The sequence below is a fragment of the Boeremia exigua genome (genome assembly GCF_020726555.1).
Source record: "Boeremia exigua strain MPI-SDFR-AT-0100 chromosome Unknown C7974scaffold_2, whole genome shotgun sequence".
NCBI classification, from domain to species: domain Eukaryota; kingdom Fungi; phylum Ascomycota; class Dothideomycetes; order Pleosporales; family Didymellaceae; genus Boeremia; species Boeremia exigua.
Window position 1 is genome coordinate 159,729 of NW_025763519.1, and position 24,294 is coordinate 184,022.

General features: G+C 52.9%; 9 protein-coding genes across 9 annotated transcripts; 5 read left to right on the top strand and 4 right to left on the bottom strand.

Annotated features, from left to right (window-relative positions):
- Positions 1–482: 482 nt before the first annotated feature.
- Positions 483–2,205, top strand: C7974DRAFT_93465 (C4-dicarboxylate transporter/malic acid transport protein-like protein). Its single transcript, XM_046147547.1, has 3 exons — positions 483–564; positions 670–934; positions 981–2,205. The coding sequence occupies exons 2-3, from the start codon at positions 725–727 to the stop codon at positions 2,094–2,096; spliced, it is 1,326 nt and encodes a 441-aa protein (XP_046000988.1). The 5' UTR covers positions 483–564; positions 670–724; the 3' UTR covers positions 2,097–2,205.
- C7974DRAFT_93438 (GMC oxidoreductase) lies at positions 2,205–4,320 on the bottom strand. Its single transcript, XM_046147544.1, has 3 exons — positions 4,127–4,320; positions 3,820–4,076; positions 2,205–3,772 (listed from the first exon to the last, which is right to left on the bottom strand). The coding sequence occupies exons 1-3, from the start codon at positions 4,235–4,237 to the stop codon at positions 2,314–2,316; spliced, it is 1,827 nt and encodes a 608-aa protein (XP_046000989.1). The 5' UTR covers positions 4,238–4,320; the 3' UTR covers positions 2,205–2,313.
- A 1,044-nt stretch (positions 4,321–5,364) lies between these two features.
- Positions 5,365–6,871, bottom strand: C7974DRAFT_93435 (uncharacterized protein). Its single transcript, XM_046147543.1, has 2 exons — positions 6,291–6,871; positions 5,365–6,240 (listed from the first exon to the last, which is right to left on the bottom strand). Exons 1-2 carry the CDS (start codon positions 6,474–6,476, stop codon positions 5,596–5,598), a joined length of 831 nt encoding a protein of 276 aa, XP_046000990.1. The 5' UTR covers positions 6,477–6,871; the 3' UTR covers positions 5,365–5,595.
- Positions 6,872–7,090: 219 nt separating this feature from the next.
- On the bottom strand, positions 7,091–9,573 carry C7974DRAFT_384656 (uncharacterized protein). Its single transcript, XM_046140867.1, has one exon. The coding sequence runs from the start codon at positions 9,189–9,191 to the stop codon at positions 7,230–7,232; it is 1,962 nt and encodes a 653-aa protein (XP_046000991.1). The 5' UTR covers positions 9,192–9,573; the 3' UTR covers positions 7,091–7,229.
- Positions 9,574–10,566: 993 nt separating this feature from the next.
- Positions 10,567–12,429, top strand: C7974DRAFT_420355 (ribonucleotide reductase). Its single transcript, XM_046144254.1, has 4 exons — positions 10,567–10,711; positions 10,767–11,015; positions 11,098–11,431; positions 11,482–12,429. Exons 1-4 carry the CDS (start codon positions 10,679–10,681, stop codon positions 12,102–12,104), a joined length of 1,239 nt encoding a protein of 412 aa, XP_046000992.1. The 5' UTR covers positions 10,567–10,678; the 3' UTR covers positions 12,105–12,429.
- A 150-nt stretch (positions 12,430–12,579) lies between these two features.
- On the top strand, positions 12,580–16,303 carry C7974DRAFT_384659 (WD40-repeat-containing domain protein). The gene is made up of 5 exons (XM_046140868.1): positions 12,580–13,176; positions 13,237–13,355; positions 13,424–13,593; positions 13,789–14,344; positions 14,395–16,303. The coding sequence occupies exons 1-5, from the start codon at positions 13,074–13,076 to the stop codon at positions 16,171–16,173; spliced, it is 2,727 nt and encodes a 908-aa protein (XP_046000993.1). The 5' UTR covers positions 12,580–13,073; the 3' UTR covers positions 16,174–16,303.
- Positions 16,304–16,330: 27 nt separating this feature from the next.
- C7974DRAFT_384661 (bacterial alpha-L-rhamnosidase-domain-containing protein) lies at positions 16,331–19,511 on the bottom strand (the record flags this gene model as incomplete). Its single annotated transcript, XM_046140869.1, has 3 exons — positions 19,337–19,511; positions 18,429–19,250; positions 16,331–18,373 (listed from the first exon to the last, which is right to left on the bottom strand). Coding segments are annotated over exons 2-3 (2,612 nt in total), but the record flags the coding sequence as incomplete, so codon positions are not given.
- Positions 19,512–20,656: 1,145 nt separating this feature from the next.
- Positions 20,657–21,604, top strand: C7974DRAFT_384664 (uncharacterized protein). Its single transcript, XM_046140870.1, has 2 exons — positions 20,657–21,309; positions 21,364–21,604. Exons 1-2 carry the CDS (start codon positions 21,112–21,114, stop codon positions 21,520–21,522), a joined length of 357 nt encoding a protein of 118 aa, XP_046000995.1. The 5' UTR covers positions 20,657–21,111; the 3' UTR covers positions 21,523–21,604.
- Positions 21,605–21,983: 379 nt separating this feature from the next.
- C7974DRAFT_326852 (aldehyde dehydrogenase-like protein) lies at positions 21,984–24,288 on the top strand. The gene is made up of 4 exons (XM_046138998.1): positions 21,984–22,407; positions 22,460–23,424; positions 23,475–23,798; positions 23,849–24,288. Exons 1-4 carry the CDS (start codon positions 22,384–22,386, stop codon positions 23,979–23,981), a joined length of 1,446 nt encoding a protein of 481 aa, XP_046000996.1. The 5' UTR covers positions 21,984–22,383; the 3' UTR covers positions 23,982–24,288.
- The last annotated feature ends 6 nt before the right edge of the window (positions 24,289–24,294 follow it).

A 24,294-nucleotide genomic window follows, 5' to 3' on the forward strand; every position in this document is an offset into this window, starting at 1 on the left:
AAGAGTCGTCTGCAGCGTTCGCACTTATCTGCAGGCAATTTCAGATACGATACACAGTCACGCCTGAAGCTACTTCGATCTTTAAGCAGAAAGGATCTGACTGCAGTCGTATGTGTAAGCTCCCCAGTTATCAATAAAAGTATCCATTGGAGTTCCCATGAACAAGCTCCGTTGCGATCTACTCTTAGATGGTAGTGTTAGATGGTGTTGTCCAAAACCCGAGGCCTCGGCTCCGAGATCTAATCGCACACCCAAAGCAGCCTAGGCCCGCTGGATGCGCCTTAGCGATCACGCAATCATGCGTCTACAGCAGCCCCAGATCTTCCTACAATCTTCCTGCTTAGCAAGGAATGCGTCGCCGACTACTTAGCAACGTTTTACGTGAGAGAAACCGGATGACTGTGACACTGACCGTGTCTTGTGAGGCATTTCGGACTGTCGCCGACGGTCCGGGCAAATACGCTGTAGAAGCTTCAGAATCGTGAGCCGAGCTGGCCGAAGGGTGATGGAATCGTGGCAAATGTAGAAGCTTTGTGACTGTTCAGAAGCTGAGCGGTAGAATAAGTATAGATCGATTTCACTTTCATTTTGCCTTCACTTCTGCAGCTGCCTCCAGTCCGCGTGTCTTCCTTCAATATCAGACCTTGAACTCGAACTCAACTACGACAGCTACTTCTTTTCGCCAACTTCAAAAACCGCCTGATACCTTCCATCATTCACAGTCATGGCGACGCCCTGCCAGCTGGCAGCAGCCCGCTCGCGCTCAAACGACACTGCCGTCGAGGCAACATGTCCAAACCAGCCTCGTCAACTTACACCGTGCCAACTTCGACAGCAACTGGCATGTTCAAGCACTGAAGGCTTACCCGCATGGCTCATTCCAGCCGACCGTCGCGGCTGGCGCCGCATAGTACAAAACTTCACGCCATCATGGGTACGCCTCCCAAGCACCTCCTCGCATCCCGTCTAACAACCACCAGTTCGCCGTAACAATGGGCACCGGCATCGTCGGCATCCTCTTCCACGCGCTATCCACACTCTATCCCTCATTCCACACGCCCCTCAACATCCTCAGCACCGTCTTCTTCGTCCTGAACATCGTTTTATTCGCGCTCATCTTCGCCATCAGCATCCTGCGCTACACGCTGTACCCCGCCACCTGGACCCTCATGCTGCAGCACCCCGTGCAGTCGCTGTTCCTCGGCACGCTGCCCATGGGCTTCGCGACGCTGATCAACCTCTTCGTTGCGTTGTGCGTCCCCGCGTGGGGCGGCCGCGCGCCCTACGTCGCGTGGGGCTTGTGGTGGATCGACGTTGCCGTGTCGCTGGCGTGCTGTCTGTGGCTGCCGTTCCAGATGATGACGACGCACACGACGCGCCACGAGACGATGACGGCGGCGTGGCTGCTGCCCATTGTCGCGCCGATTGTTGCAGCGGCGTCGGGCGGCGTCGTGGCCGCGGTGCTGCCGGATCCGCACCATGCGGTTGTTACGATTGTTACGAGCTATGTGCTGTGGGGCGTTGGCGTGCCGCTCGCCATGGTGGTGCTGACCATGTACTTCCACCGTCTGGCGATTCATAAGCTGCCGCCGCAGGAGGTGATTGTCAGCGTCTTTCTTCCGCTGGGGCCGATGGGTCAGGGCGGGTATGCGGTGATGCAGCTCGGTATCCAAGCCGCGAAGCGCTTCCCCGAGACGGGGATGCTGCACTCGATGTCCGGCGAGATCCTGTATGTTCTCGGCTGGGCGGTGGCTATGATCCTCTGGGGCTTTGGGCTGGTGTGGCTGTTCTTCGCCATTGCGTCCATCAGCCGAAGCAGGTTTCCTTTCAACATGGGATGGTGGGGCTTTACTTTCCCAGTCGGCGTGTTCACCATGTCGACGATCACGATTGGAGAAGAGCTGCCGTCGGCGTTCTTCAGGATTTTGGGCACTGTCTTCGCAGTCAGTGTCATGTTACTTTGGGGTGTAGTGGCTGCTGGGACAGTGAAGAATCTGTGCTTTGGAAAGCTGGTCGAGGCGCCTTGTTTGCGAGAGATGGAGCGTAGAGCTGCGGCGGCCGCAGCAGCGGAAGAGAAGGCCAGACAAGAGGTCTAGCCGCTCTTGATGCATTTCCACATCGTTCTGTCCTCGTCAAATGATACCCATTCCATGATGTTCTGCAATACAAATTCGAAAATACAATACTCCAAGACTTAAACTTCATTTTCTTATAGTGTTTTTCTGTCAACAGTGATACATTTGCAAAGATAAAATATACTAAGAATCGAACTTCATCCTCTCCTGTCCAAATCCGAAATCCCCAAAACCTAGTTTAACGTCCATTCTTAATATCATCAGCAATCTTCTCCGCAAGCGCATAAACCGTCGACTGCGGATGCCCCGGCGGCAACAGCGCAAACGAACTCGCATCCACGACCCTCAGCCCCTGCACCCCGATAACCCTCGCCCTGCTATCCACCACCGCATCCGGATCATCCGTCTTCCCCATCTTGCACGTGCAACTCGCATGCCACACCGTCATCAGCGTGTTGCGAATCGTGCTCAGAATCTGCGCGTCGGACTGCACACCCGGGCCCGGGAAGTATTCCCTCGTATCTGCGAGCCCGCGCTTCATGGCATCCGTGGCGAAGGCCTGGCGCACGCGCTTGTAGATTGCGATCGCGACGGACTGGTCGGTCGGGTCGGTGAGCCAGCCCGGGTCGATGGCGGGGAGCTGGTCGACGGAGGCGGAGGTCAGGGTTACGGAGCCGCGGGACAGCGGGGCCACGAGGGCGCCCAGGATCGACGCGTACTGGAAGCCGTCTTTGGGCTGGGTGGCGAGCAGGTTGGAGAAGGCGCCGATGTAGCCGGGCGCAGAGAGGTACTCGATGTCCGGCCACGACGCGGGGAACTGGTCCAGCACTGCGGCGGCGGCGGGCGAAAGCAGGTCCCTGGGCGCCTTCTCCCAGCCGAGATAGTCGCATACGGGGTTTGTGAGGGGCCCGCGCTTGAAGATGCTGTAGTCGAAGGCGAACTGGGCGCCGACGTAGAGCAGGTCGTTTGCGAGTTTGGTGAAGGTTTCGACTTTGTAGCGGTACGTGGGGCCGAAGAAGATGTGGTCCTGCATGTTCTTGCCTACGCCGCGGCGGTCGGCGATAACGGGGATGCTGAACTTGTTCAGTTGCTCGGCGGGACCGACGCCGGAGACCATGAGTAGCTGAGGGGACTGGAAGGCACCGGCTGAGAGGATGACTTCTTTCCTGGCGGTCAGGACAGAAGTTGAGCCGAACAATCCGGGGATCTGGACGCCAGTGGCCCGTTTCTCGCTGTTGAAGATGATCTTCTTGGCTTGAGTCAGGGTGTAGACCTTGAGGTTTGGGCGGTTCTTCGCAGCTTCAAGGAAAGTCGTCTGGCTCGATGCTCGCTTCTGGTTACCGGGTGTGATGGTTGAGCTGCAGTACTGAGCTCCAAGAAGATCTCCCGAGTTGAAGTCGTCCCTGGTTGGGATACCAATCCCGTTCATGCCTCCCTCCATGTAGCTTGAAAATGGACCTGCATAGTTGGCGTACGAGACATCCAAAGGACCACCATTCGCATCGAAGGCACTTGCGCGGTACTCAGCCGAAGCATTGGCGGCACGCAGGCGGGTGTTGGGTGGAGTGAATTTGACAGACTTCTTGAAGTAGGGCAGGAGGTTATCGAACGTGTAGGAGTCATCCCCGACCTCATCTGCCCACTTCTGGTAGGAGCCCCGATCTCCACGCTGGTAGATCATGAAGTTACGAGCCGAGCTGCCTAGGTTAGTGGACACGACACAGAGAAGACTAGTAGAGCATACCTTCCACCCAAGCATTTGCCGCGGGAATACTTGACCCGCCTGTTGTTGGCACCTGCTTGAGGCGTGGTGATGAAGTTCCAGTCGACCAGAAGATTTTGGTCTGCAGGGCTAGAACCTGCCCAGATGACATCTCCAGCTGGGGTAGAGGACAGGGCTGGGTTGGCAACCTGATAAAAGGTGCCGGCCTCGATCACAGCGACTTGAACAGTGCTGTCTTCAGACAATCGGTTGGCGAGTGTGAGACCAGCTGTACCGCCCTGGTGAGACGTTAATACGCGGGTCTGGCCGAATGGTGATGACGACGTACACCGATGATCACATAGTCGAATTCAGCATTCTGCCTTTTGTCGTGCTCTGCAACTGGGATAGAAGAGACAAGTAGGGCGAACAAAGGAATCGAAGTTAGATAATTACGCATCTTGGTTCTGCACCTTGGCTACGAAGATGGTGAGCTAAGGTCAAGACGTCGTCTCAATTCGACCTGCTCTCTTATATATGTCCTCTTTCTCTTCCAGGAATTCGGTGAAGCTATATTGGCTGACATTTTCTGGGCAGCATGCACCACGTCGAAAGTTTGGTGCCTGTCAAGGAATGATCGCCTCGCGCAGTGTGCTCCGGTCTGGTACCTGCGCCAAGATCGATAATCGTATACTAGCTCCACGGAACTCCTGCACGCTGCCACCTACACAGCGCCTGATGGTTTGGCTAGAAGCCCTTGCAGCACTCAAATCGTTCGAGCCTTCTGCTGTGCTCATGTCAGCGTGTTGACAACCAGCACCAGATCATTTTCGTATCAGACAGCATCCACAAAGACAGCCAAAGGGGCGTCCCTAAAGGCAACCACAGCCACAGACGTCGTTGAAACAACGGTACCTGAGGCGTGATCTAGAGGCGTCGTCTAATAGCGCAGGACTCCCGCACACCCCGGAACCTTATAAAGCTACAGCCAGATCTTGCCCGTTATGACTAAGATCCCACTATTGTTTCTTCGTTCTAGGGTCTGATGTGAAAGCGTGCTAACGAGGCCAGTAAGTCCCTACTGCCGTATATCCGCATCGATTGTCACGATCAGGGCGATCATCCGAGTTGGGTGATGCGCCCAGAAAAGGAATGGCGGAGGCAGGTCCGTGGTCTTCCTAGCGTTCCCAAATCGGAGGCGTCAAACACTGGGCGACTATTATATAGACTGCATCGTAGTGGTTCGACAGCTGACAATCATTACTTAAGGTGCCGCGAGAATTACTTTTTCGGGTCTGAGATGTTTATTTTATTTTCTTGGCAGAGTCCAAGAAGGACCGTTAAAAACCATGCCTAGGTAGTTCGTGCGGCCTGATGGTATGATATCATCAAAGCTGTCCGCGTAGAAGGTGGGGATCGTCTTCGTTGTGATATGTGCATGATTGATGTAGAACTGAAGGCGTCTTTGATGTGTGTCTGAATTATCATTACTAATGTGAATACTAGTGTGTTTCTATACAGTGGACGAGCGAAGGCTGAAGCAGCTTACACCCTGTGATGACCACCTCTCTGGTGAATATAATGCGGCTACACGTGAGAACTCCACAACGCAGCGATCTTCCAGTTGGTATATGCAAGTGTGGTAGAATGGACGGGTACGTGGTATCGCAAAGGATTGAACAAATCGCTGGGCAAGAGTCGTGTCGTGAAATCATTCGTGCTCTGATGCAGAATGTTGTACAAGTGATGCTATCCGGAAACAAAACGCCGAACTCCTGTGCAATGGGCGGTCCTGGATCGTTTGTACGCTGTTGCAGCTTACAGGATCAGGGCAGCACCGAACACCGTCAACAGCGCTCCGAGAACGGTCCCTTGTGTGCTGATGAATGTAGCAGCACCGCCTTCCGCAGGAGGGGCCGCACCACCCGCAGTCGCCGACGAGGTTCCGGATGCAGACTCTGTCACAGAGGCGCTCGACGACCCGGTAGAAGAGACCGATGTTGTAGCAGTTCCTGAGGTAGAGCCTGCAGAAGCTGACGAGGTGCCGTTGCTCACAGCACTCGAAGCGCCCGAAGGCGAAGCAGCTGTGGAGGATGACGAAGTGATACTTGCCCCTCCGGTAGGTCTCGAACTGATTGAGGCGCTGGTTGATGGGACAGCCGAGCTGGAAGGCGAAGGGTCGTTGAGCAGATCGACAACAATCCTGATTTCAGTGCACTGGTCGCCGATAGTCTCGTCGTATAGGTTGCCAAATGCACCACTCATGCATCGCCACCATCTTGTCGAGCCACCGATGGCAAGGGATCCATTTTCGCATACCGCGAAACCTCCAGTGTAGATAGCACCAGCCTGTGGTGGGCCGTCGAATTGGAACTGGCGGTTAGCTACAACAGAACCAGTACGGCTGTACTGATCACGGAGAATGCCATCCTCGAGTGTGCAGAGGAGCGCTCCATCGGCAGCCTGTAGTATTGAAGTCAGCACTGCATGCGCGGCTGCATCATGCTTCGTACCTGTTGGGCGGTTTCGCGCTTAGATCTTGGTGCAAAGAAGTTCTCTACGCCGATTGTGAAATTCCCCTCGACAGTTCGCAGGCATCCAGCTGGTGCAGGGGTGGATGGCTCGATGCCCTCTTCAACGGCCTGAGCCAGGGATGAGGCGGCGAAGAAAAGCGGAGCGAGGATGCTTGAAGTGCGCATCGTGAGAGCGGATGTCCGAGCGCGTCCCGTACAAGGAGATGTCGTGTATGATCTTCGATAGCACTAGCGACAAATGCGTGACTGTTACAGTGCCGCAGAATAGTTGAGATGGAAGTATCGGCACAGTGCTGCGGGAAATCGATGTTGATAAGCTGTAGTAGAGAGAATGGCTGGAGAATTCAAGAAGAGGTTGGCATGCGCAACCGGCGGTTTTGTTGTGCAACACAAACAGCAAGCAAGGAAGGGACCCTGCCGCCAAAAACCTGTCGTGCCTGCAGATCGAGCGCTGCATTTGGGCAGGTGCACAGCCACCCGAATGCCAGGACCCCTGCCCTGGCGACGGAGATTGCAAATCGTTATCTTTGCGGAGAGTCACAGGCCATGTTGGGCCAGACTAGATGCCTCGTGTCCAAAGCTACACAAATGAGTAAGGAGGGAGCCCTCAACACGTTGTCTTCGTTGAACTCAATAACGCGTAGCGGTTTGATATTCATCATAAGACGGGACGATACACGCGTCGGGACGCTAGTCCCCGCCACTTGTACCTGCCGCTAGGACGGCGTGTCCAGCCTAAGCATGCACTACATATGCACGCAATCAGGAGGTGGCATCGATTGAAACCCATCAATACAGATTAATTGCTAATGCTAAACGTGGTATATGGAGTGCGCAGGCCAAGAGGTCCAAGACCAAAACAACCTTCGCGATCACCTCACAAATGTAGTACCGAAATTCAGTCCTTCCAGATGGCGCTCAGACATCTGGTTCAGCTAGCATCGCAGCTTTGATCTCATTGCAAACCTGGTTGATAGCCGCGTTCTGAATCTCAGTAGCCCGAGCCTGGAGAGCAGGGGCCTCTGCTTTGTCTCGTTTGGTGAGGTCCGGATGGTGAAGGACTCTTGGCTTATAGGTCTCGGAACAGAGCGCCGACAGCAGCTTGTTGATATTGTCCGGACCGTGCATCATTTCAAGAAAGAAAAGCTTGTACCACCCAGCGCGGTTCAATGCCGGCATGTATGTAGTACCAACCGCCGCATGCGTAAGAACAGACGAAAGCTTTAGCTCCTGAGCATGTGAGTGCCGGTCGAAGTTCCATATTGGCATCAGCGATGGCTGGTAGGGCACCATAACATGTGGAATCCCTTGTAGACTCCAGAGCTTGCCGAAAGCGCTGTAACAGCGGTAAGAAAACAGCTGCAAAACCTCGTCCGTTAGATCGACCCAGCTCCTCAATATCTTGCTAGCTTCCAGCATTCCCGTATTGTGTGGCTCAAACTTCCTATCCATCGCCTCGAAGAGCAAGTCGGCAATGACGTAGAACTCTCGCGTAGGAAGCTCGGTCAGAGGATCAGCGAACCGCCATGGGTCAGCAAATGGTGCATTGCTTATGCTCACTGCTCGGCGGGCAATGGTAAAGCCTGGAGATGATGGCGCCTGTGCAGGCGATGACTGATAGGCCTGGTACGGTGACGTTTGTCCAGGGACCGATGCTGAGTTAGTCTGCACAGGCTTTGTCTCAGCAATTCTCAAGCTGCCCAAATCAGCCGGCAACTCGGCGATAAAAGCTGTGGGCGGCCCGGGATTGGCAGCGACGGGTGGTGGGGCAGGAGTCGAACTTTGGGATTGATGTGGCGAGACACTTGGCATTACGGGCGATATGCTATGCGCTGGCGGGGGAGGGGAGCTGATCGAGCCTTGTGGAAGCTGGTGCTGAGGGCCTTCAGAGCCTACAGGAGACAAGGGCATCCACTGTTGGCTGCTGTTCGAATGGGCCTGTGCATTCATGCTTGGAAAGTACGATGGTGTATGAGCGGTGGTGGCTGGCGGCTGCTGCGGATGATTGGGGACTGGAGGTTGCTCCGAACCAAGTTGAGAGTTCTGCCATGGTGCTTGTTGTGGGGCTGGCGACTGTGGTGAGACAGCAGGTATTTGGGGTGATTGCGGATTCGACTGTTGAAAGTGCTGAGAGCCTCCTACAACCCCTACCTGTTGACCTGTGTACTGAGCCTGTACAGGTTGTTGCTGATACTGTCCCTGCGTCTGAGCATGGTTCATCGGCTCTTGGTGGTATTGCCCTCCTTGGACTTGTTGCTCTCCAACTGTGTTGCCCCCCTGAGTGAACTGAGCATGGTTGTAGCTTGTCTGTTGAGATTGCGACGATGGGATAGCTTGGGCATACGGCGTCTGCGTCGTCGGTGTTGTTTGTTGCGCAAAGTGATTGCTTTGTCCTTGGCTATAGTTCGGCTGCTGCGGAGGTGCTTGTTGCGGAGGATAAGCATTCGGTGCTTGCGGCTGGTGCTGCGTTTGTTGCGCGTGGGGATTGAACGCCTGGCTCTGTGGCTGTGTATGAGTCTGAGCCTGTTGGCTGGTGTGTTGTTGGTAGTTCTGGTAGCTTTGTAGATGCTGCGGGGTCCCTGCTGTGGACGGCTTGCTCCCTAGCTTTGAGCTTATGGTCTTACTCAGCTTGTTCAGCATTGGCTTGCTGGTCGTGACCGCCTGGTTCATCATCTGGCCAAAGGATCCCCCACTGCCTTTGTACGGCTGACTAGGCTGACCATATCCTTGCGTTGACGGCTGGCCTGCCGTCGCACCTTGCGGTTGCTGGTAACCCTGTTGCTGGTGTTGGGCACCATAGCCTTGTGGTGGAGGCGTGTGCTGACTCTGATTCGGTGGGACGTATGCTCCCGGCGGGGGCATGTGGTTGTATTGCGACATGTTGCTTGAATCAAGTGTATATCATTCCAATCCAGTGGAGAGTTCAGCGCAGTGAAGAGCAGTGCTGGACAAGGCTGCACTGCGCGGGCTCAGCCGCAGCGGATACGGGGGGGCGCTTGGCATGGTAGCGAACAGACTCGAGTCAGATTTCGAGGTTCGAAAGAGCTGCAATAGTATTTTTGGATATGGAGAACTCTGTTGTAATCTGGAGCATCGATGATCAGGCCTGATGAGAAAAGTAGTTCGTCTTAGAATGCCCAGCAGCGAGCGAAGGAGGACCGACCCTGGTTTGTGTTCATTGCCCAATCAATGGCGGGGTGACCGACCGCCACTCCAGTTAAGCCTCAGTGACGCGCCGCACACCCGGTCTGTTGTGCACATGAAACCTCCTGTGAAGAGGAACGAGATTTGCATACCTCAAGCAATGTAAGCTATTGATGCCTATATAGTAGATTAACGCCTGAAGATTTACCCGGACCCGGCGTTTGAGTCCCCATAGCTTTACGCGTAAGCAAGAACCTACAGTAGAGGGTAAACATGTACAGGTCAAGATGACGAAGCAAAGATCTTGCACAACAGATCGTGTCATGACCCTTTACTGGCTGCCTATGCAAAGTCACAACCCAAGGCAGATGCGTATTACAGGTCCTTTGAGTATGCCAAGTCGCTGTCACGACCCTGGAGGCTGTCAAAGCGCGTCCTTGATCCGCGCAAAGACTGTTGTGACACAAAGAGCTGGTCTCAACAGCCTGAGCTTCCGAGCTCCATACGCGTCTACAAACGCGTTCGGAGCATGGTCACCCTCAAATGCATGTGATGGGTCTCCGCTGTGGGGCATCAGTGACAAAGATCAATCTTTATCAGATCCGAAGATTGCGCGGACCCGACAGAGGGTGCACAATGCAGCGGATGGTGCGGTCAATGGAGCCCAAATTGCGCATTTCCAAGCCCTGAATCAGCCGCCACAGGCCGGACTAACGCAAGGCGGAACAGAACGTGCTTGGGGTGGCCAGTGTTGTGGACGGCCAAAGCGCGTTCGTGGAGAAACGCGTCTGCACGGTTCAACGCGACCCGTGGCTGGGGTGTCGCGACTGAACAGCTTCATTCTGGGAATTGAGGTGATAGAAAAGCAGTCAAGGGCATAAATTGGGGTTCGTTGAAATGCTCGCAGTGAACTTGATAGACTTGCGATGTTGATACTAAAGCAGCATGCAATCGGAATCACCAGGCAGCTGTGGTGTTTCTACTCGTCATAGCGGCCCAGCCTGAAGCCGAGCCCCACCCTTGTCTGTCGCGTTTTTACGCCTTCGTCACGGCATCACGTGTGCCATCCTAGATTCCGCTTCTTAAGGAGACGCGGTTCTCAACCCAGATACTCGACATCAACAGCTTCAGCACTCGCCTTCCTACTACCGCGTGTACTCTAGACATTTCGGTCGCTTTGTCACATACATCACAGCGCTGCACAAATTATCGTTTTCTACGCAATGTCGGCCCTCCAGTCCACACCATCCAAGCAGGTACGCGTAACTCGAACAATATTTTGTCGACGCGTCTTTACTAACGCGCACGCAGGTTGCTTCGGCAATTAACACACTCAAGATGTCTGATTCACCAGCAAAGAAGCTTGACTTCTCGTCTGCAGACAAGGAGAACACCTACAAGCCCATTGTCGGTATTCCTGACCTGGAAGACGAGACAGCAGACGAGGTCGAGAAGAAGTTCCACTCTGTTGCTGCTACCATCAAGCCTGAGGAGTCGGACGAGCCTATTCTACAAGAGAACCCTCAGCGCTTTGTCCTTTTCCCTATCAGGTACCATGATGTAAGTCTACGACGCGTCCAACGCGTTCCAACACGCGTCAATTGGCTTTCACACGGACCCAGACTAATACCATCCTTCACAGGTCTGGCAAATGTACAAGAAGGCCGAGGCTTCCTTCTGGACTGCCGAAGAGATTGATCTCTCCAAGGATCTCCACGACTGGAACAAGCGTCTCAACGACGACGAGCGCTTCTTCATCTCCCACGTCCTTGCTTTCTTCGCTGCCTCCGATGGCATCGTCAACGAGAACCTTGTCGAGCGCTTCTCCGGCGAGGTACAAATCCCTGAGGCACGATGCTTCTACGGCTTCCAGATCATGATGGAGAATGTCCACGCCGAGACCTACTCTCTTCTCATCGACACATACATCAGCGAGCCCAAGCAGCGCACATATCTGTTCAACGCGATTGACAACAGTAAGTCTATACACTGCAGCCTTCACAATGCTCAGACTAACACGCTCTAGTTCCTTGCATCCGCAAGAAGGCCGACTGGGCCCTGCGATGGATTTCCGACAAGAACTCCACTTTCGCCAACCGTCTCGTTGCCTTTGCCGCTGTCGAAGGTATCTTCTTCAGTGGCTCCTTCGCTTCCATCTTCTGGTTGAAGAAGCGCGGCCTCATGCCCGGTCTCACATTCTCCAACGAACTCATCTCTCGCGATGAGGGCATGCACACAGATTTCGCCTGCCTGCTCTTCTCTCTCCTCAACAACCGCCCAAGCAAGGAGGCTGTCGAGGCCATCATCACTGAGGCCGTCACAATTGAGCAGGAGTTCCTGTCGGATGCTCTTCCCTGCGCACTCCTCGGCATGAACGCCACCCTCATGTGCCAGTACATTGAATTCGTCGCCGACCGTCTGCTTTTGGCCCTTGGCAACCCCAAGTACTACAACGCCACCAACCCCTTCGACTTCATGGAGAACATCTCGCTCGCCGGCAAGACAAACTTCTTCGAGAAGCGCGTCGGCGACTACCAGAAGGCTGGTGTCATGGCTAGCACAAAGAAGCAGGAGCAGAAAGAAGGCTCATCGCCGCCTGCAGAGGAGCAGGGTACATCAGGAGACTTCAACTTCGAGGAAGACTTCTAGATGCCTCGCCCTCTTACCTTTTGCTTACTTGCCATATTGCCACAATCTCGCGCTGTATACTTCTTGGAGTCTGGGCATGGGGTACTGGATTACCTCCATTTGCATATTGATTCCTCTCTGCGTTGTAGGATTAGGACTGGGTGCATGTCCTCCTTGGCGGCTTCACATTCCTCCTTTTGATACCTCTTTTTGCACTCCGGAGTGCTGGCGTCGGTGGTTTTCACGAGCGATGTATTCAAAACGCTACAGTTTCGCACAACGATAGTCCATGGTTTTAAGATAATGATCAAATACAATTATTCAATAACACATAGTTTATTTCCCATGCACTGTCACTACGAGCTTTCGGATTATAGGTGCAGATCTTCTGCACTAAGACGCTACACATGAGCTTGACCAGCGAAGCATCAAGAAGGCCCGAAGCATTTCGCGTGTCTCGTGACATGTGATGCTTCACTGCGAATGCACACATGTCTGACAATCCACGCCCCTGGCCATAGTTATCGTGCAGCGCATGCAAACTGTCTCGATGTGATGTCGAGGTATTGATGATTTGTGACGTCACTAGTGCGCTGAAGCCCGAGGCTGTGATCGTGGGAGGAAGGCGACAAGCACTAGGCGAATGGGCTGCTTACCTACAGTTAAGTCGTGCCGCTGCCGCAGCTACGACTTGCAATCTACACTGACCGGTCAGGCCTGTCTCCAGCTTCGGACTGCCGTCTGCTTAATTGAGAGGCACGCGTTGTGGTGTGCATACGAGGTCTATCGATAGCCTTGTTTACCACGATATCCGGCCATTCCGCGAGAACCAAACTTTGTGCTACCAGAGTGAGGCCTCCCAACTTTGGTTGATTGCAGCGCAGGCCCTTGCCACGGTTGTTCTTCTACAGTCCGTTGCTGCGCACACGTACATAGTCGAGGCAGACGAACGCTTTCTACGATTAGCATATCCATGAAACCGCGCGAACTATGTCCGATCTATTGCCCAAATTCAAGGTGACAGACCCACACACCCGCGCTGGAAGTCCACAGGACAGACGCGACGCAGCAAAGCACACCAACAAGGGAGAGGGTGAGCACCAGGACAAATCTGTATTTCACCCAAGACGAACGCTTATTCTCAAGTCTGTAGTCACCAATGGCAAGCTTGTCGCAAACGTTTGTAGCCCTGGCTCACCGGCGCATTCAAACGACGTACAAGACGGTGATGGTCGCGACGAGCCTGAAGCGTCCATAGATCCACTTTCGCAAGTATGTACCCATCAAGTCATGCGCACGGCGAGGCACACTAGGAGGCTGACCGCGTATGTTGTACACAGCAAATCCTGAGGAGAACAACTACGTCTACCGCCATCCAGAAGTTGCGAGCTCAGAACACAGAGTCTTATGCAGCGCATTCGCAGACTTCGCTTCAAGATGCAACTCCAGACAAGAAGCACAGTGGTGAATCGCCGCGCGACATGAGTGCGAGTACAAAAGCGGACAAAAAGTAAGTGACCCTATACCAAGGTTGACCGCGAAAGTGGATGTGCCAGGTTGCCGTTCTAGCGCGTATGCCGTATAGTGTCGTATATCGTGTTGGCGCATCGTTCTCAGGCTGACTTGGTTGGCCTGTCAACTACCTTGCCTTGCGCAGCATCGAGGCTAAGCTTTGGTACGAACACCGTATCTGACCGTAATGCAGGAAGGGGGTCTCGTTTCTGAGCCGCTTCATTGGGAACAAAAAGAAGAGCACCCTCGATGGCGCAAGCGACAATGGCTCGGATTTTGGCGACCATCGACCTGAGGGCATGGATGCACAGCTATACGTCGATAATATTGGCTTCAGCCCACGATACCCGCAGCCTCCAGCATACATCAAAGTACGGACCAAGTTCAAGATAAAGAAGGAGTTCGACCGTGTGTTCCTAGCACAAGAGCTTCGCTCAGGCGCCGGCAAAAACAGTGCCCCAGTTGCCGGGTCGAATCCAGCCCCTCAGTCAGGATCAGCGGCCAGCAAAAATCCCATATGGGCCACAGAGTTTAGTAAGGACGGGAGATATCTTGCCGCTGGTGGACAAGATCGAGTCGTCCGGGTATGGGCTGTTCTATCGAGTGCAGAGGAGCGAAGAGCCCACGAGACGGACGAGAGCGATCCTGCTTGCGAGGCTAAACATCTCAGTGCCCCAGTCTTTCAGCAAAAGCCCTACCGAGAGTACAGTGGTCATACAGCAACTATCTTGGATCTGAGTTGGAGCAAGGTATGTGCCCAGGAGAAATAGGTTGTGAAACCCAGTGCTAACACCACCAGAATAACTTCCTGTTATCTTCGTCGATGGATAAGACCGTACGTCTGTGGCACGTCACTCGTGAAGATAACTTGTGCACCTTCAAACACTCAGACTTTGTGCCGTCCATTCAATTTCATCCTTTAGATGATCGGTTCTTCCTTGCCGGTTCGCTCGACTCCAAGCTTCGTCTGTGGAGCATTCCAGACAAGAGTGTCGCGTACACAGCCTCAAGTCCCGACATGATCACCGCTGTAACGTTCAGTCCTGATGGTAAGACATGCATCGCAGGAACACTGAGTGGTCTCTGCAACTTCTATGACACAGAAGGTCTTAAATGGCAGGCACAGTTACACGTGAAATCAACAAGAGGGCAAAATGCAAAGGGCAGTAAGATCACTGGGCTTCAAGCAACATACTGGCCTCCTGGCTCTGAGACCGGCGAGGTCAAACTACTTGTCTCGAGCAACGACTCTCGACTGCGAATATATAATATGAAGGACAAAAGTCTAGACATGAAGTTCAAAGGCCACGAGAACAACTGCAGTCAAATACGAGCAGGATTTGTCGACGGCTCAGGACACATAATATGTGGTAGCGAAGATCGCAAGGCGTATATCTGGTCGACGACCTCTCCGGAGGGCGACAAGAAAGACCAACGGCCTGTCGAGATGTTCGAGGCTCACGATTCCATCACGACCTGCACAGTATTTGCTCCACTGCAGACAAGGCAGCTCCTCAGTGCATCAGAGGATCCGATCTACGACATGTGCAACCCACCACCTATCACACTTGTGTCCAGAGATGAGTCTGCCCGGTCCTCCCGAGTCCCAACGGAAGCTGGTTCAGTACAACCGACGCCGACTCCAACTCAGAGCTTGTTCCCCAGAACGAACGAAAGCCCAGCGTATCTTAGTCGCTGTGATCACCCAGGCGGTAATATCATCATCACAACCGACTACAAGGGGTCGTTGAAGGTTTTCAGACAAGATTGTGCTCATGATAAGCGCGTACGGCTCAGAGAGACCTGGGAGACCTCGTCCAAGATGGGGCGCCCGAGCAGTATCCTCTCACGCACTAGTCGGTCGAGACGAAACAGTGTATCGACTCAACCTCCTAATGATCGCATCATGACATGGAGGCAAGGCATTTCGCATGGTAGCGTTGACTCAACAGGACCCTTACGTCGAAAGAGCGGTCGCAGCGTCTCACCTCGCAAATCCATAGCAGCACTGAGTCTAAGCTCAGCACGAGCACCTGACTCACCATCCCTGAAGCCCGTAGTATCACATGACACCACAAATTCTGGACCTACGGGAACGCCAAAGACCTCTCTGTCTGTAGATCTTGCACCTGTGCAAAGTAGAACACACTCCGAGGTCTCAACACCACCACAAATAAACATCCCAGAGCCATCTCCATCATCCGAGGTGCCATCGGAGCCATCGGAGCCATCGGAGACATCGGAGCAACTAGATCTTGCCAAGCACCCTTCAATCGTCAACCCACTTGCTGTCATCAACGGCCAAAGTTGGTTTTTTTGGACAAGCAAAGGCGACAGTAACAAGAGTCAAAGACCGGCGTTAGATGCACGCGGAAGCCAGGTCAGCCAGCTCAGTCAAGTTAGTCGTCTGACTAGCGAGATGAGCGAGGCCGGCGAGGAAGTAGCGCACACCGAGCAGGAACAGTGCACGCGTTGTGGGAGCCAGGAGTTTGAGGTTGCTACTAGAAGCGTAGGGCCGTCAGGGGGGCGGAATGAGAGAGTGACAGTCTGTAAGAAGTGCAAGGCTGTGGCCAGTTGAACGGCTCGGTCGATGTGATGCAGTCTATCTTCAAGAGAATATCAAACCTATGACTGATAAGAACTAGCAATTTTCATCTGTCGCATTGCTTTTGTAGCCATTGACAATTTGACTCTCATCATCCGTGTACTGATCACTGCGAGTAAAGCTTGAATGATGAAGGACTTCGTGAATCGTTTGTCACTATTCTGTAGCTGCCTATATGCTTACTCAGGCAGAACGTACCCCTCTAGTGCGAAATTGTGGATGCCACTCCCCACTCTCACCGTCTGATTCTTCCCGTCCGGCAGCACAACATCAGCCCCTGCGTTCGGCGGGACCTGCACCTCCAATGCAAAGCCCGCGCTCGTCACATTCCACGTACTCCTTACCACTCCATACGGACTCAAATACGTCGCGTTAGCGCTCCTGATATTGCCTCCCGGCTCCGGCGCCACAAGCGTAGTCTTCCATCCCGGCTCGCCTGGCGCGAGTCCTCCGATCTTGGAATGCATCCAGTCGGCCACGCTGCCGAACGCATAGTGATTGAAGCTCGTCATCTCGCCCGCGTTGATGCTGCCGTTGGGCATCATCGAGTCCCAGCGCTCCCACGTCGTGGTGCCGTTCATGGCCACTTGGTACAGCCACGAGGGTACCTTGGTCTGGAGCAGCATCTTGTAGAACGTGGCAGTGCTGTTTATGCTCGACAGAGCGAAGCCCAGCTGCTGAGTGCCTGCGAAGCCCGTTCCTACGAGGAAGGAGTTGTTGGAGATGATGGAGTTCAGGGTTGAGGCAGCTTGGGGGCGCGTGGCTTCGTCGAAGATGTCGAAGCGGATGCCGAGTGTCAGCGCAGTTTGGGTTACGTTTGCGATCAAGCCATCATAAGGCTCGATCCAGGCGTCATAGAATGCCGAGATCAAGTTTTGGCGATCAGACGCGTACTTTTCTGCCTCTGAGGTCTTGTCGAGGGCGCTGCTCATGTAAGAGAGGAGGCGTGTCATCTGAATGAGGTAGGAGTCAGCGACTAGGTGTTTGTGTGTGGTAGCGTTTGAAGGGTCGTCAGGCGGAGATAAGGGGTCCAGCCAGTCTGCGTACTGGAAAGTACTTCGGTTCCAGAGACCTTGCTCGTTCCGCGAGATACCTGAATCGATCCAGGCCTGCGCTCCCGGGTACTGTTCTTCGAGCATGCGCTTGTCGCCAGTAGTGCGGTAAAGCGCCCATGGATTGCCGACAATAACGTCTCCCCAGATGGCAGTAGGCACCCTAGAGGCATCAGTTCCGTCTCCGAAGTTGATTGCGACCCCTGGTACGATGTGTGGGGTTACGTTGAGTCCACCAATACTGGCCTCTGACCATACGTCCTTGAGCCAGCTGCGCCAGAAGCCTGAGGCATCGTAGAGATAATTGGCTGTCGGCATGAAAGCATGTGCATCTCCAGTCCAGCCCAGTCGTTCGTCACGTTGCGGGCAGTCGGTAGGCACACTGAGAAAGTTGCCGATCATGCTCCATCTGACATTTTCGTGGAATCGGTTTAGAAGGCTGTCAGAGCATTCGAAATAGCCTGTCCTTTCCATATCGCTATGCACAACCACTGCCTTTATGTGATCAGCGTCGAGGGCTGTAGAGTTCGGCCAATTGTTGACCTCGATGAAGCGAAACCCGTGGTATGTGAAGGATGGCTCCCAGGTCTGGTTGCCCTTGCCGTTTAAGATGAAGCTGTCTTGAGCATTTGCAGTGCGCAGGGGTCTCATGCCGATCTCGCCCTCGTCCAAGACTTCTGCGTGTCGGATGGTTATGTTGGTGCCAGAAGGTCCTTCGATGTTCGAGAAATGCAGCCAACCAACAAGGTTCTGGCCAAAGTCGACCAGCGTTTTGCCGGTAGGAGATTGAAACACCCTCTGAGGTTCCACCGTTTGTACCCTTCGCATTGGTGGGCCGTCTAGAGTCGTGAGCATTCCCTTCAATGGTGGTAGCTGCTTTACGCCGAGCCATTCACTGCTATCAAAGGATGGTTCAGACCACCCGTCGATCTCGAGCCTTGAATCGTAGATTTCGCCGTTGTAAAGCTCTGATGCGACAGTTGGGCCATCGGCAGTAGCGTGCCACGACAAGTCGGACTTGATTGTCTGCTTGGTACCGTCTTCATCGGTGATGGTCAACAGTGCAAGTACTCCAAGAGTATCTCCGTAGAGATTTCGCTGATTTTGAAATCCCCAGCGTCCTGTCTCAAGTTAGTAACGTCTTTCCAAGGCTGTTCCCATTATGAGACGGCGTACCTGACCACCATCCTTCTCCAAGACCAACTCCAATAGCGTTCTCCCCGCTTTCTAGGAGATCAGTCACATCGTAGGTATCGTATGTGTGCCTGAACTGGTACGACATATATCCAGGTGTAAGCACATGATCGCCGACTCTTTGACCATTGATGTGCGCTTCGTATATACCAAGGCCAGTAATGTAGAGTCGTGCAGACACGATAGTGGAGTTGATATTGAAATCTTTCCGAAAAAGAACGGGTTTGTGAGGAGCGTTGACTTCAGTCTCTCGGTCAGCAGCAATGGGCACTGCCCCAGCCCAGTCTCCATCCAGTAATGCAGCTTCTACTGAAACAACATCCGACCAGTCAGTATCTGCTCCACTGCCATAAGCTCGAGCTCTGACTGTAGCTGATTCTGTGCTTAAGAGAGGTTCGTCTGGCCAAGAGACAAGTGTCGACGTTGAGGAATTTGCACCAAAGATCCGGGGTACTCCATCGCGAGTGATCTCAATCTCGTAACCGGTCTGTTCCCAATCGATAGCATTCCCTTCGAACTTCCAAGAGATGCGAGGCGAGGCTTCAGCAATGCCAAAAGCCTGCCGGTGGTGTTCGAGCAGAACTGATGAAATAGAGACCGACATGTTGCATTAATCGATGACGGAAAGCACTTGGTTGCTTACAAGACGCGCCATGCTCAAAGTTTTATATCCATCTTCTGAATATACAACAAATGATCTCATCTTGTCAGGACGCAATGCCCCTCGGTGTAATCAGTCGCGAAAGCCTCCCGCTGTGGTTGTACAAGTCCAACGGCTACACCCTTTCCGAGGTTGTACCGGAGCTATTGCTAATCAGTACATACGTCGATCAGTGGTTGACCAAACTGATCCTGCTGCACGAGTGACTGTAATAAGAGTAAAGGCATACCCTATACTATGAGGTAGAAATAGGAGATTACTTGAACTGGAATCCTATACAAACCAAGAAGAATCGTAGGATTGTCTTAATAAGAAAAGTCAAGTAGAGGTGGAGAACTTTTTGATGTTCGATCAGTTGTACGACCGGAGCTCCCTCGTAGGAAGACTTTTCGCATGCTGATCCTTGATGCGGGGAATTCTGGGGAAGCATCTTGGCAGAGGGGTCAAAACGCGCCCCGGCAGATGCGCAACTGACTCGATCCCTGCCACTTATGGGAGATGAGAGCTTTGGGGCATAACTATTCCTGTTAAGATCCTGGCTCGGTCAGCGCCTTGCATCTGCGCATAGCATCCAGGAACTAGTCGCTATAATTCGGGCCATTGTCCTCCTAGTGTACAAATCTACACTGTCGGCTACACATATCGGCTCATAGTCTACACAGTACTTATTTCGTTTCTTTGAAGGCCAAGAGGACGCCAGATAATAAGATGGAGCTATTTGTATGGCCGGTACTTTCTCAAGGGAAATTCCCTCTGCCTGCTTGATCAGAACAGCTATCCAAGTACATTTCTCTTTACCTTTTCCAGGCCACAAAGATATTCATGGGCCACCGGGGGGCTATGAAGCCGTGCTGGTAGTGCCAGATGGCATTGCTCGGCCATCCAGAGCCCGCATCACAATCTTACTGTATTCTTGCTAATCAGCTTGGGCTCAAACAACCTTTAGTATGAGAGCAGGATGCCAGCAAACAAAATATGTGCTGGCGAGCGAACCAAGCTGAGCTCCGTGACAGCCTCCATAAGCCTCTTGCTAGTCCGTTCGCCATCTAATATTTGGTTGTGGCCAACTCTGCTCTGCTGCAAGGACGTGGGAAATGGCACTGACTTCGCTCCTGGCAGTTCCATTTGCAGGTAGGAGAATATCATGACGGTGCTTGGTCTGACGGGTTCGAATGGTTCTGATCCATTCAATTGACTTATCACGAAAAGGAAGCCTCGTCCGAAAAGAGAGGCGTAAAGACCAAACCTAGGGGACTTTATGAGTGTATTGGTGCGATAAGCGTGGCTTGAGCTCAAAGCTGGCGCGCAGCGCAGGAACCCGACGCGTTAAAGCTGACACTAAACGCCCAGGGCTTGTAATCGATGGATGCTGATGATGTCGAGATAGAAAGTAGTGTGTAGAATATGTACTAGTAATCACGGACGAACCGGCCGGTGCCGCAAGAGCTGGAACCTTGAGGTATCGTATTCCGATAGTCTGTCAGTCTAAGATCTCAAGTATTAGAATACGATGGCATCGGTCGAAGCAAGGGTTGGCGCACCGAAGTAGATGTTCGCGTCACGTTCGTGCGTCGCAAGCGTCGCGCTCTCGGGATCCGGGGCTCCGATCCCTCCGACAAACAACACGTTCGATTCCTCCGACGACGGTATCAGCGCCACACCTCAGAGACGTTGAGCTTATTTCGCTGCAGATGTCGACATCTATTGCGTTGATTTGGTGCAAAGTGGTTGCCTTGCGCTTATGATCACGCCGCGGACGCTCTCAAGCTGTGACCCTTTGTTTATGAGATGACCGCATCATTGCAGGCTGAAGGCCGTCCAACCCACCCCTTCGTTACGGCCACTTTAGAGCCTCTTTTGAGGACGCGGGTTGGTACGCCGCCACATGAGCTCACGGTCAGTCGCAATGACGAGATCTTGTACGTGAGGCTATGACGCGCTCACACATGCGTGACCGTACATAAACAGTGCCTCCTCGTTTTCTATAAGATCCATCCATTCATCATGTCTTCTGCAGCACTCAAATTCCGCGCTTCCTCAAGAGTTATCGTTCGAACATCACCGATTCTACGCAACTCTATCAGAATGTCTTCCACCAACAGCTACGGACAGGGCAAGTCCCACGCCACCGGCGAATCCGCAGTACCCGGAAAGATTCAGGAGCAGGCTCCCTCTGCTCTCGAGGAGGCTCTGCCCGACTCCGTATGTGCCGCGTTTGATACAACGATTGGACCTGGAGATTAACGGTGCTCTTAGGTTCACCCAACTGGCGGCAAGGCTGATCAGTCCACCTCCCAGACCCACGCAAAGGATGGCGGTGACGCCTCTATTGTCCCCAAGAAGATCCAGGAGATTCTTCCTGAGTCTGTTGAGCGCGCTGTTCCCAACGCGATCCACGACACTGGCGACAAATAAACGTTTTGCTTTCACAGTATGAGCGAAAGGTGCTTTATCGCAGCATCATAATTATGTACTACATTGAATTGAACAACGTTAAACCACTTTCGGATGACATTTTTGTAGTTGATGGTGACTTGAAACCCTTATGATATCGCTGTGTACTCTGTTGATCTAAGACATACGTAGTTGATCCTGCTCGAGTATTGTTTCATCAGAGGTACTGATCATCAGTACTGATAACTAACCGAACCATGACTTACTTAATAAAACACACCAATAGCTTGTCTGCTAATTGTTGTTCGCATAACTATTCACTATTACGAAAGAGGGATGATGTTATAATCGAGAAGGTCGAATATCCGCTGCACATCCGCTGCAGCAATTCCCGCTACGATACCCGCTGAGAAACGAAGCCAATCCTCTGTAAGCTTGCTGACTGAGCTTGACAACATGTAGCTAACGCATCGTTTGGAGAAGCTCAATTATGTAAATTCGCTTACGGAGAAATCTCGTACCGATCATACTGACAGTGTAGGCTTGTAACTGGCTGTGTTGAACGCTGACGAGATGCTATAGAAGTGTCTACCACATGCTAGGCCCGAATCTCTCAAAGGGGCCTAGTATAAACGAACTTCACCACAGGATGCAGTATGCCTCGTGTGTTGTGAACACATGTCAAGTTGTTTGTTAGGTTCCCGTCGCTGACAGCTGAACCCCGCACGAGTAAGCCCCCACTTTCAATCCACCCCCAACTCTGCTACAAAAGCCGTGGACGCATCGTTCTTCCAACGACTAGTTTAGACCTGCATATCTCGTGCAACTTACAGACGAGAAGATATAACAAATTCCTGCGGAGGTTTCAGACTCGCCAACACAATGGCATCGACGCTCGACATCGAAGTAAGCATCAAATCTCGTCAGCACTTCAAAACATTCACTAAATAGCAAGTAGACCTACAAAGGCAATATTATCAACAATGAGATTGTCCCAACTCCTGAGACTCGCCATTCCATCAACCCTGCGACCGGGGAAGCTCTCTACGAAGTTCCCGTCGCTCGGAAGGAGGATCTAGACGCAGCCGTCAAGAATGCCAGAACAGCATTCAAGTCATGGAGCGCAACAACCTTCTCCGAGAGAGCCGAATTGCTTCTCAAGTACGCAGATCTGATTGAAGCCAATCGTGATCAGCTGGAGAAGCTGCTCACCACAGAGCAAGGCAAACCGCTCTCCCTATCTCACACTGAATTAGACTGTGCTCTGCAATGGCTCCGCACATTCGCGACCATGGAAGTTACAGACGAAGTCCTCGAAGAAGACGAAGAGAAAACAATATACTCCACCTATCCACCCATTGGGGTTTGCGCCGGCATAGTGCCCTGGAACTGGCCCATTCTGCTCGGCTTGGGCAAGGTCGGCCCGGCGCTTATCACCGGTAATACCTTCATCATGAAGCCCTCGCCCTACACACCTTACTGCGACCTCAAGCTGGGCGAGCTGGCCGCGCAAGTCTTCCCGCCAGGTGTCGTGCAAGTTCTCTCCGGAGACGACAGCCTTGGACCTTGGATCACGGAGCACCCTGGTATTGACAAGATCGCCTTCACTGGTTCAAGCGCAACTGGCAAGCTGGTCGCAGCAAGCTGTGCGAAGACTCTGAAGCGATATGTGCTTGAGCTCGGTGGTAATGACGCAGCCGTCATCTGCGAGGATGTGGATATCGACAAGTGCCTGCCAAAGATTGCAATGATGAGCTTCTTGAACTCGGGACAGATCTGTATGCTCACTAAGAGGATCTACATCCACGAGAAGATCTACGATGAGTTCAGGGACAAGATGGTGGAATTTACAAAAGGCAACATCAAGACTGGCGCAGGCACTGAGGAGGGTGTTGTTGTTGGACCTGTGCAGAACAAGATGCAGTAAGTCGAGGTAGAAATATCAGCTTGAGTCGGTATACTGATATCGATAGATATGACAAGGTCAAGGACCTGTACGATGAGATCGAGAGGAGCAATTGGAAGACTGCGCTGTCTGGATCTGCCGGACAATTTGAGCACGGCTACTTCATCACTCCAGCGATCATCGACAACCCACCAGAAGACTCCCGCATCGTTCAAGAGGAGCCTTTCGGCCCCATCGTGCCTTTGTTGAAGTGGTCCGACGAGGAAGACGTGATCGACCGCGCAAACGCATTGAAGGTTGGCCTCGGAGCATCAGTGTGGGCCAAGGATGTGAAGCGCGCTGAACGTATGGCGAGACAGCTGTCGGCAGGTAGTGTCTGGGTCAACTCACAGTAAGTATCCTGCTTATTAACGCCACAATATGCTAACATTGCATGTCCAGCTTCGACGTTTCTCCAAAAATTCCCTTTGGAGGTCACAAAGAGTCAGGCATCGGCATGGAGTGGGGTATTGAGGGATTGAAGCACTACTGTAACAGCCGTAGCTTGTGGGTATGGAAGAAGGTCTTTGAGTAGTCGTTACTTTCCAAATGGACTTTCTATGCTCCACGATAGTAGTTGCAATGCTCAGTTTGATCAAACAATATTAGCCTGTCGAAGCTTGTATTGTGTCAATCTTCGATTGTCGACAGGAACGTCTTGAGCGAGTGGGAGGATAGAACAACGATGCCTAGATATGGTAAAGAGCTGCGAATACGTCGACACAACGAAGGCAAGCGAATTAGGACTTTTGGAAGTGGGTCCACTTCTGAGCCACAGCCGAATCACGTTAGTGCCCGAGGCATTGGGGTTGCGGAACCCCTCCGCGTTCCGAAAAGTCAACAAAGTC

Excerpts from the sequence above, each read along its gene's own strand:
- C7974DRAFT_384664 (XM_046140870.1), top strand. The coding sequence starts at position 21,112 with ATGTCTTCTGCAGCACTCAAATTCCGCGCTTCCTCAAGAGTTATCGTT. Across the intron at positions 21,310-21,363 it reads AGGAGGCTCTGCCCGACTCC|GTTCACCCAACTGGCGGCAA; the intron begins GTATGTGCCGCG and ends CGGTGCTCTTAG.
- C7974DRAFT_93435 (XM_046147543.1), bottom strand. The coding sequence starts at position 6,476 with ATGCGCACTTCAAGCATCCTCGCTCCGCTTTTCTTCGCCGCCTCATCC. Across the intron at positions 6,241-6,290 it reads AGCGCGAAACCGCCCAACAG|GCTGCCGATGGAGCGCTCCT; the intron begins GTACGAAGCATG and ends TCAATACTACAG.
- C7974DRAFT_93465 (XM_046147547.1), top strand. The coding sequence starts at position 725 with ATGGCGACGCCCTGCCAGCTGGCAGCAGCCCGCTCGCGCTCAAACGAC. Across the intron at positions 935-980 it reads AAAACTTCACGCCATCATGG|TTCGCCGTAACAATGGGCAC; the intron begins GTACGCCTCCCA and ends AACAACCACCAG.
- C7974DRAFT_384656 (XM_046140867.1), bottom strand. The coding sequence starts at position 9,191 with ATGTCGCAATACAACCACATGCCCCCGCCGGGAGCATACGTCCCACCG.
- C7974DRAFT_384659 (XM_046140868.1), top strand. The coding sequence starts at position 13,074 with ATGTCCGATCTATTGCCCAAATTCAAGGTGACAGACCCACACACCCGC. Across the intron at positions 13,594-13,788 it reads AGTACAAAAGCGGACAAAAA|GAAGGGGGTCTCGTTTCTGA; the intron begins GTAAGTGACCCT and ends ACCGTAATGCAG. Across the intron at positions 14,345-14,394 it reads TGGATCTGAGTTGGAGCAAG|AATAACTTCCTGTTATCTTC; the intron begins GTATGTGCCCAG and ends TAACACCACCAG.
- C7974DRAFT_326852 (XM_046138998.1), top strand. The coding sequence starts at position 22,384 with ATGGCATCGACGCTCGACATCGAA. Across the intron at positions 22,408-22,459 it reads CATCGACGCTCGACATCGAA|ACCTACAAAGGCAATATTAT; the intron begins GTAAGCATCAAA and ends AATAGCAAGTAG. Across the intron at positions 23,425-23,474 it reads CCTGTGCAGAACAAGATGCA|ATATGACAAGGTCAAGGACC; the intron begins GTAAGTCGAGGT and ends TGATATCGATAG.
- C7974DRAFT_420355 (XM_046144254.1), top strand. The coding sequence starts at position 10,679 with ATGTCGGCCCTCCAGTCCACACCATCCAAGCAG. Across the intron at positions 11,016-11,097 it reads TCCCTATCAGGTACCATGAT|GTCTGGCAAATGTACAAGAA; the intron begins GTAAGTCTACGA and ends CATCCTTCACAG. Across the intron at positions 11,432-11,481 it reads GTTCAACGCGATTGACAACA|TTCCTTGCATCCGCAAGAAG; the intron begins GTAAGTCTATAC and ends AACACGCTCTAG.
- C7974DRAFT_93438 (XM_046147544.1), bottom strand. The coding sequence starts at position 4,237 with ATGCGTAATTATCTAACTTCGATTCCTTTGTTCGCCCTACTTGTCTCT. Across the intron at positions 4,077-4,126 it reads TCGACTATGTGATCATCGGT|GGCGGTACAGCTGGTCTCAC; the intron begins GTACGTCGTCAT and ends ACGTCTCACCAG. Across the intron at positions 3,773-3,819 it reads GGCAAATGCTTGGGTGGAAG|CTCGGCTCGTAACTTCATGA; the intron begins GTATGCTCTACT and ends TAACCTAGGCAG.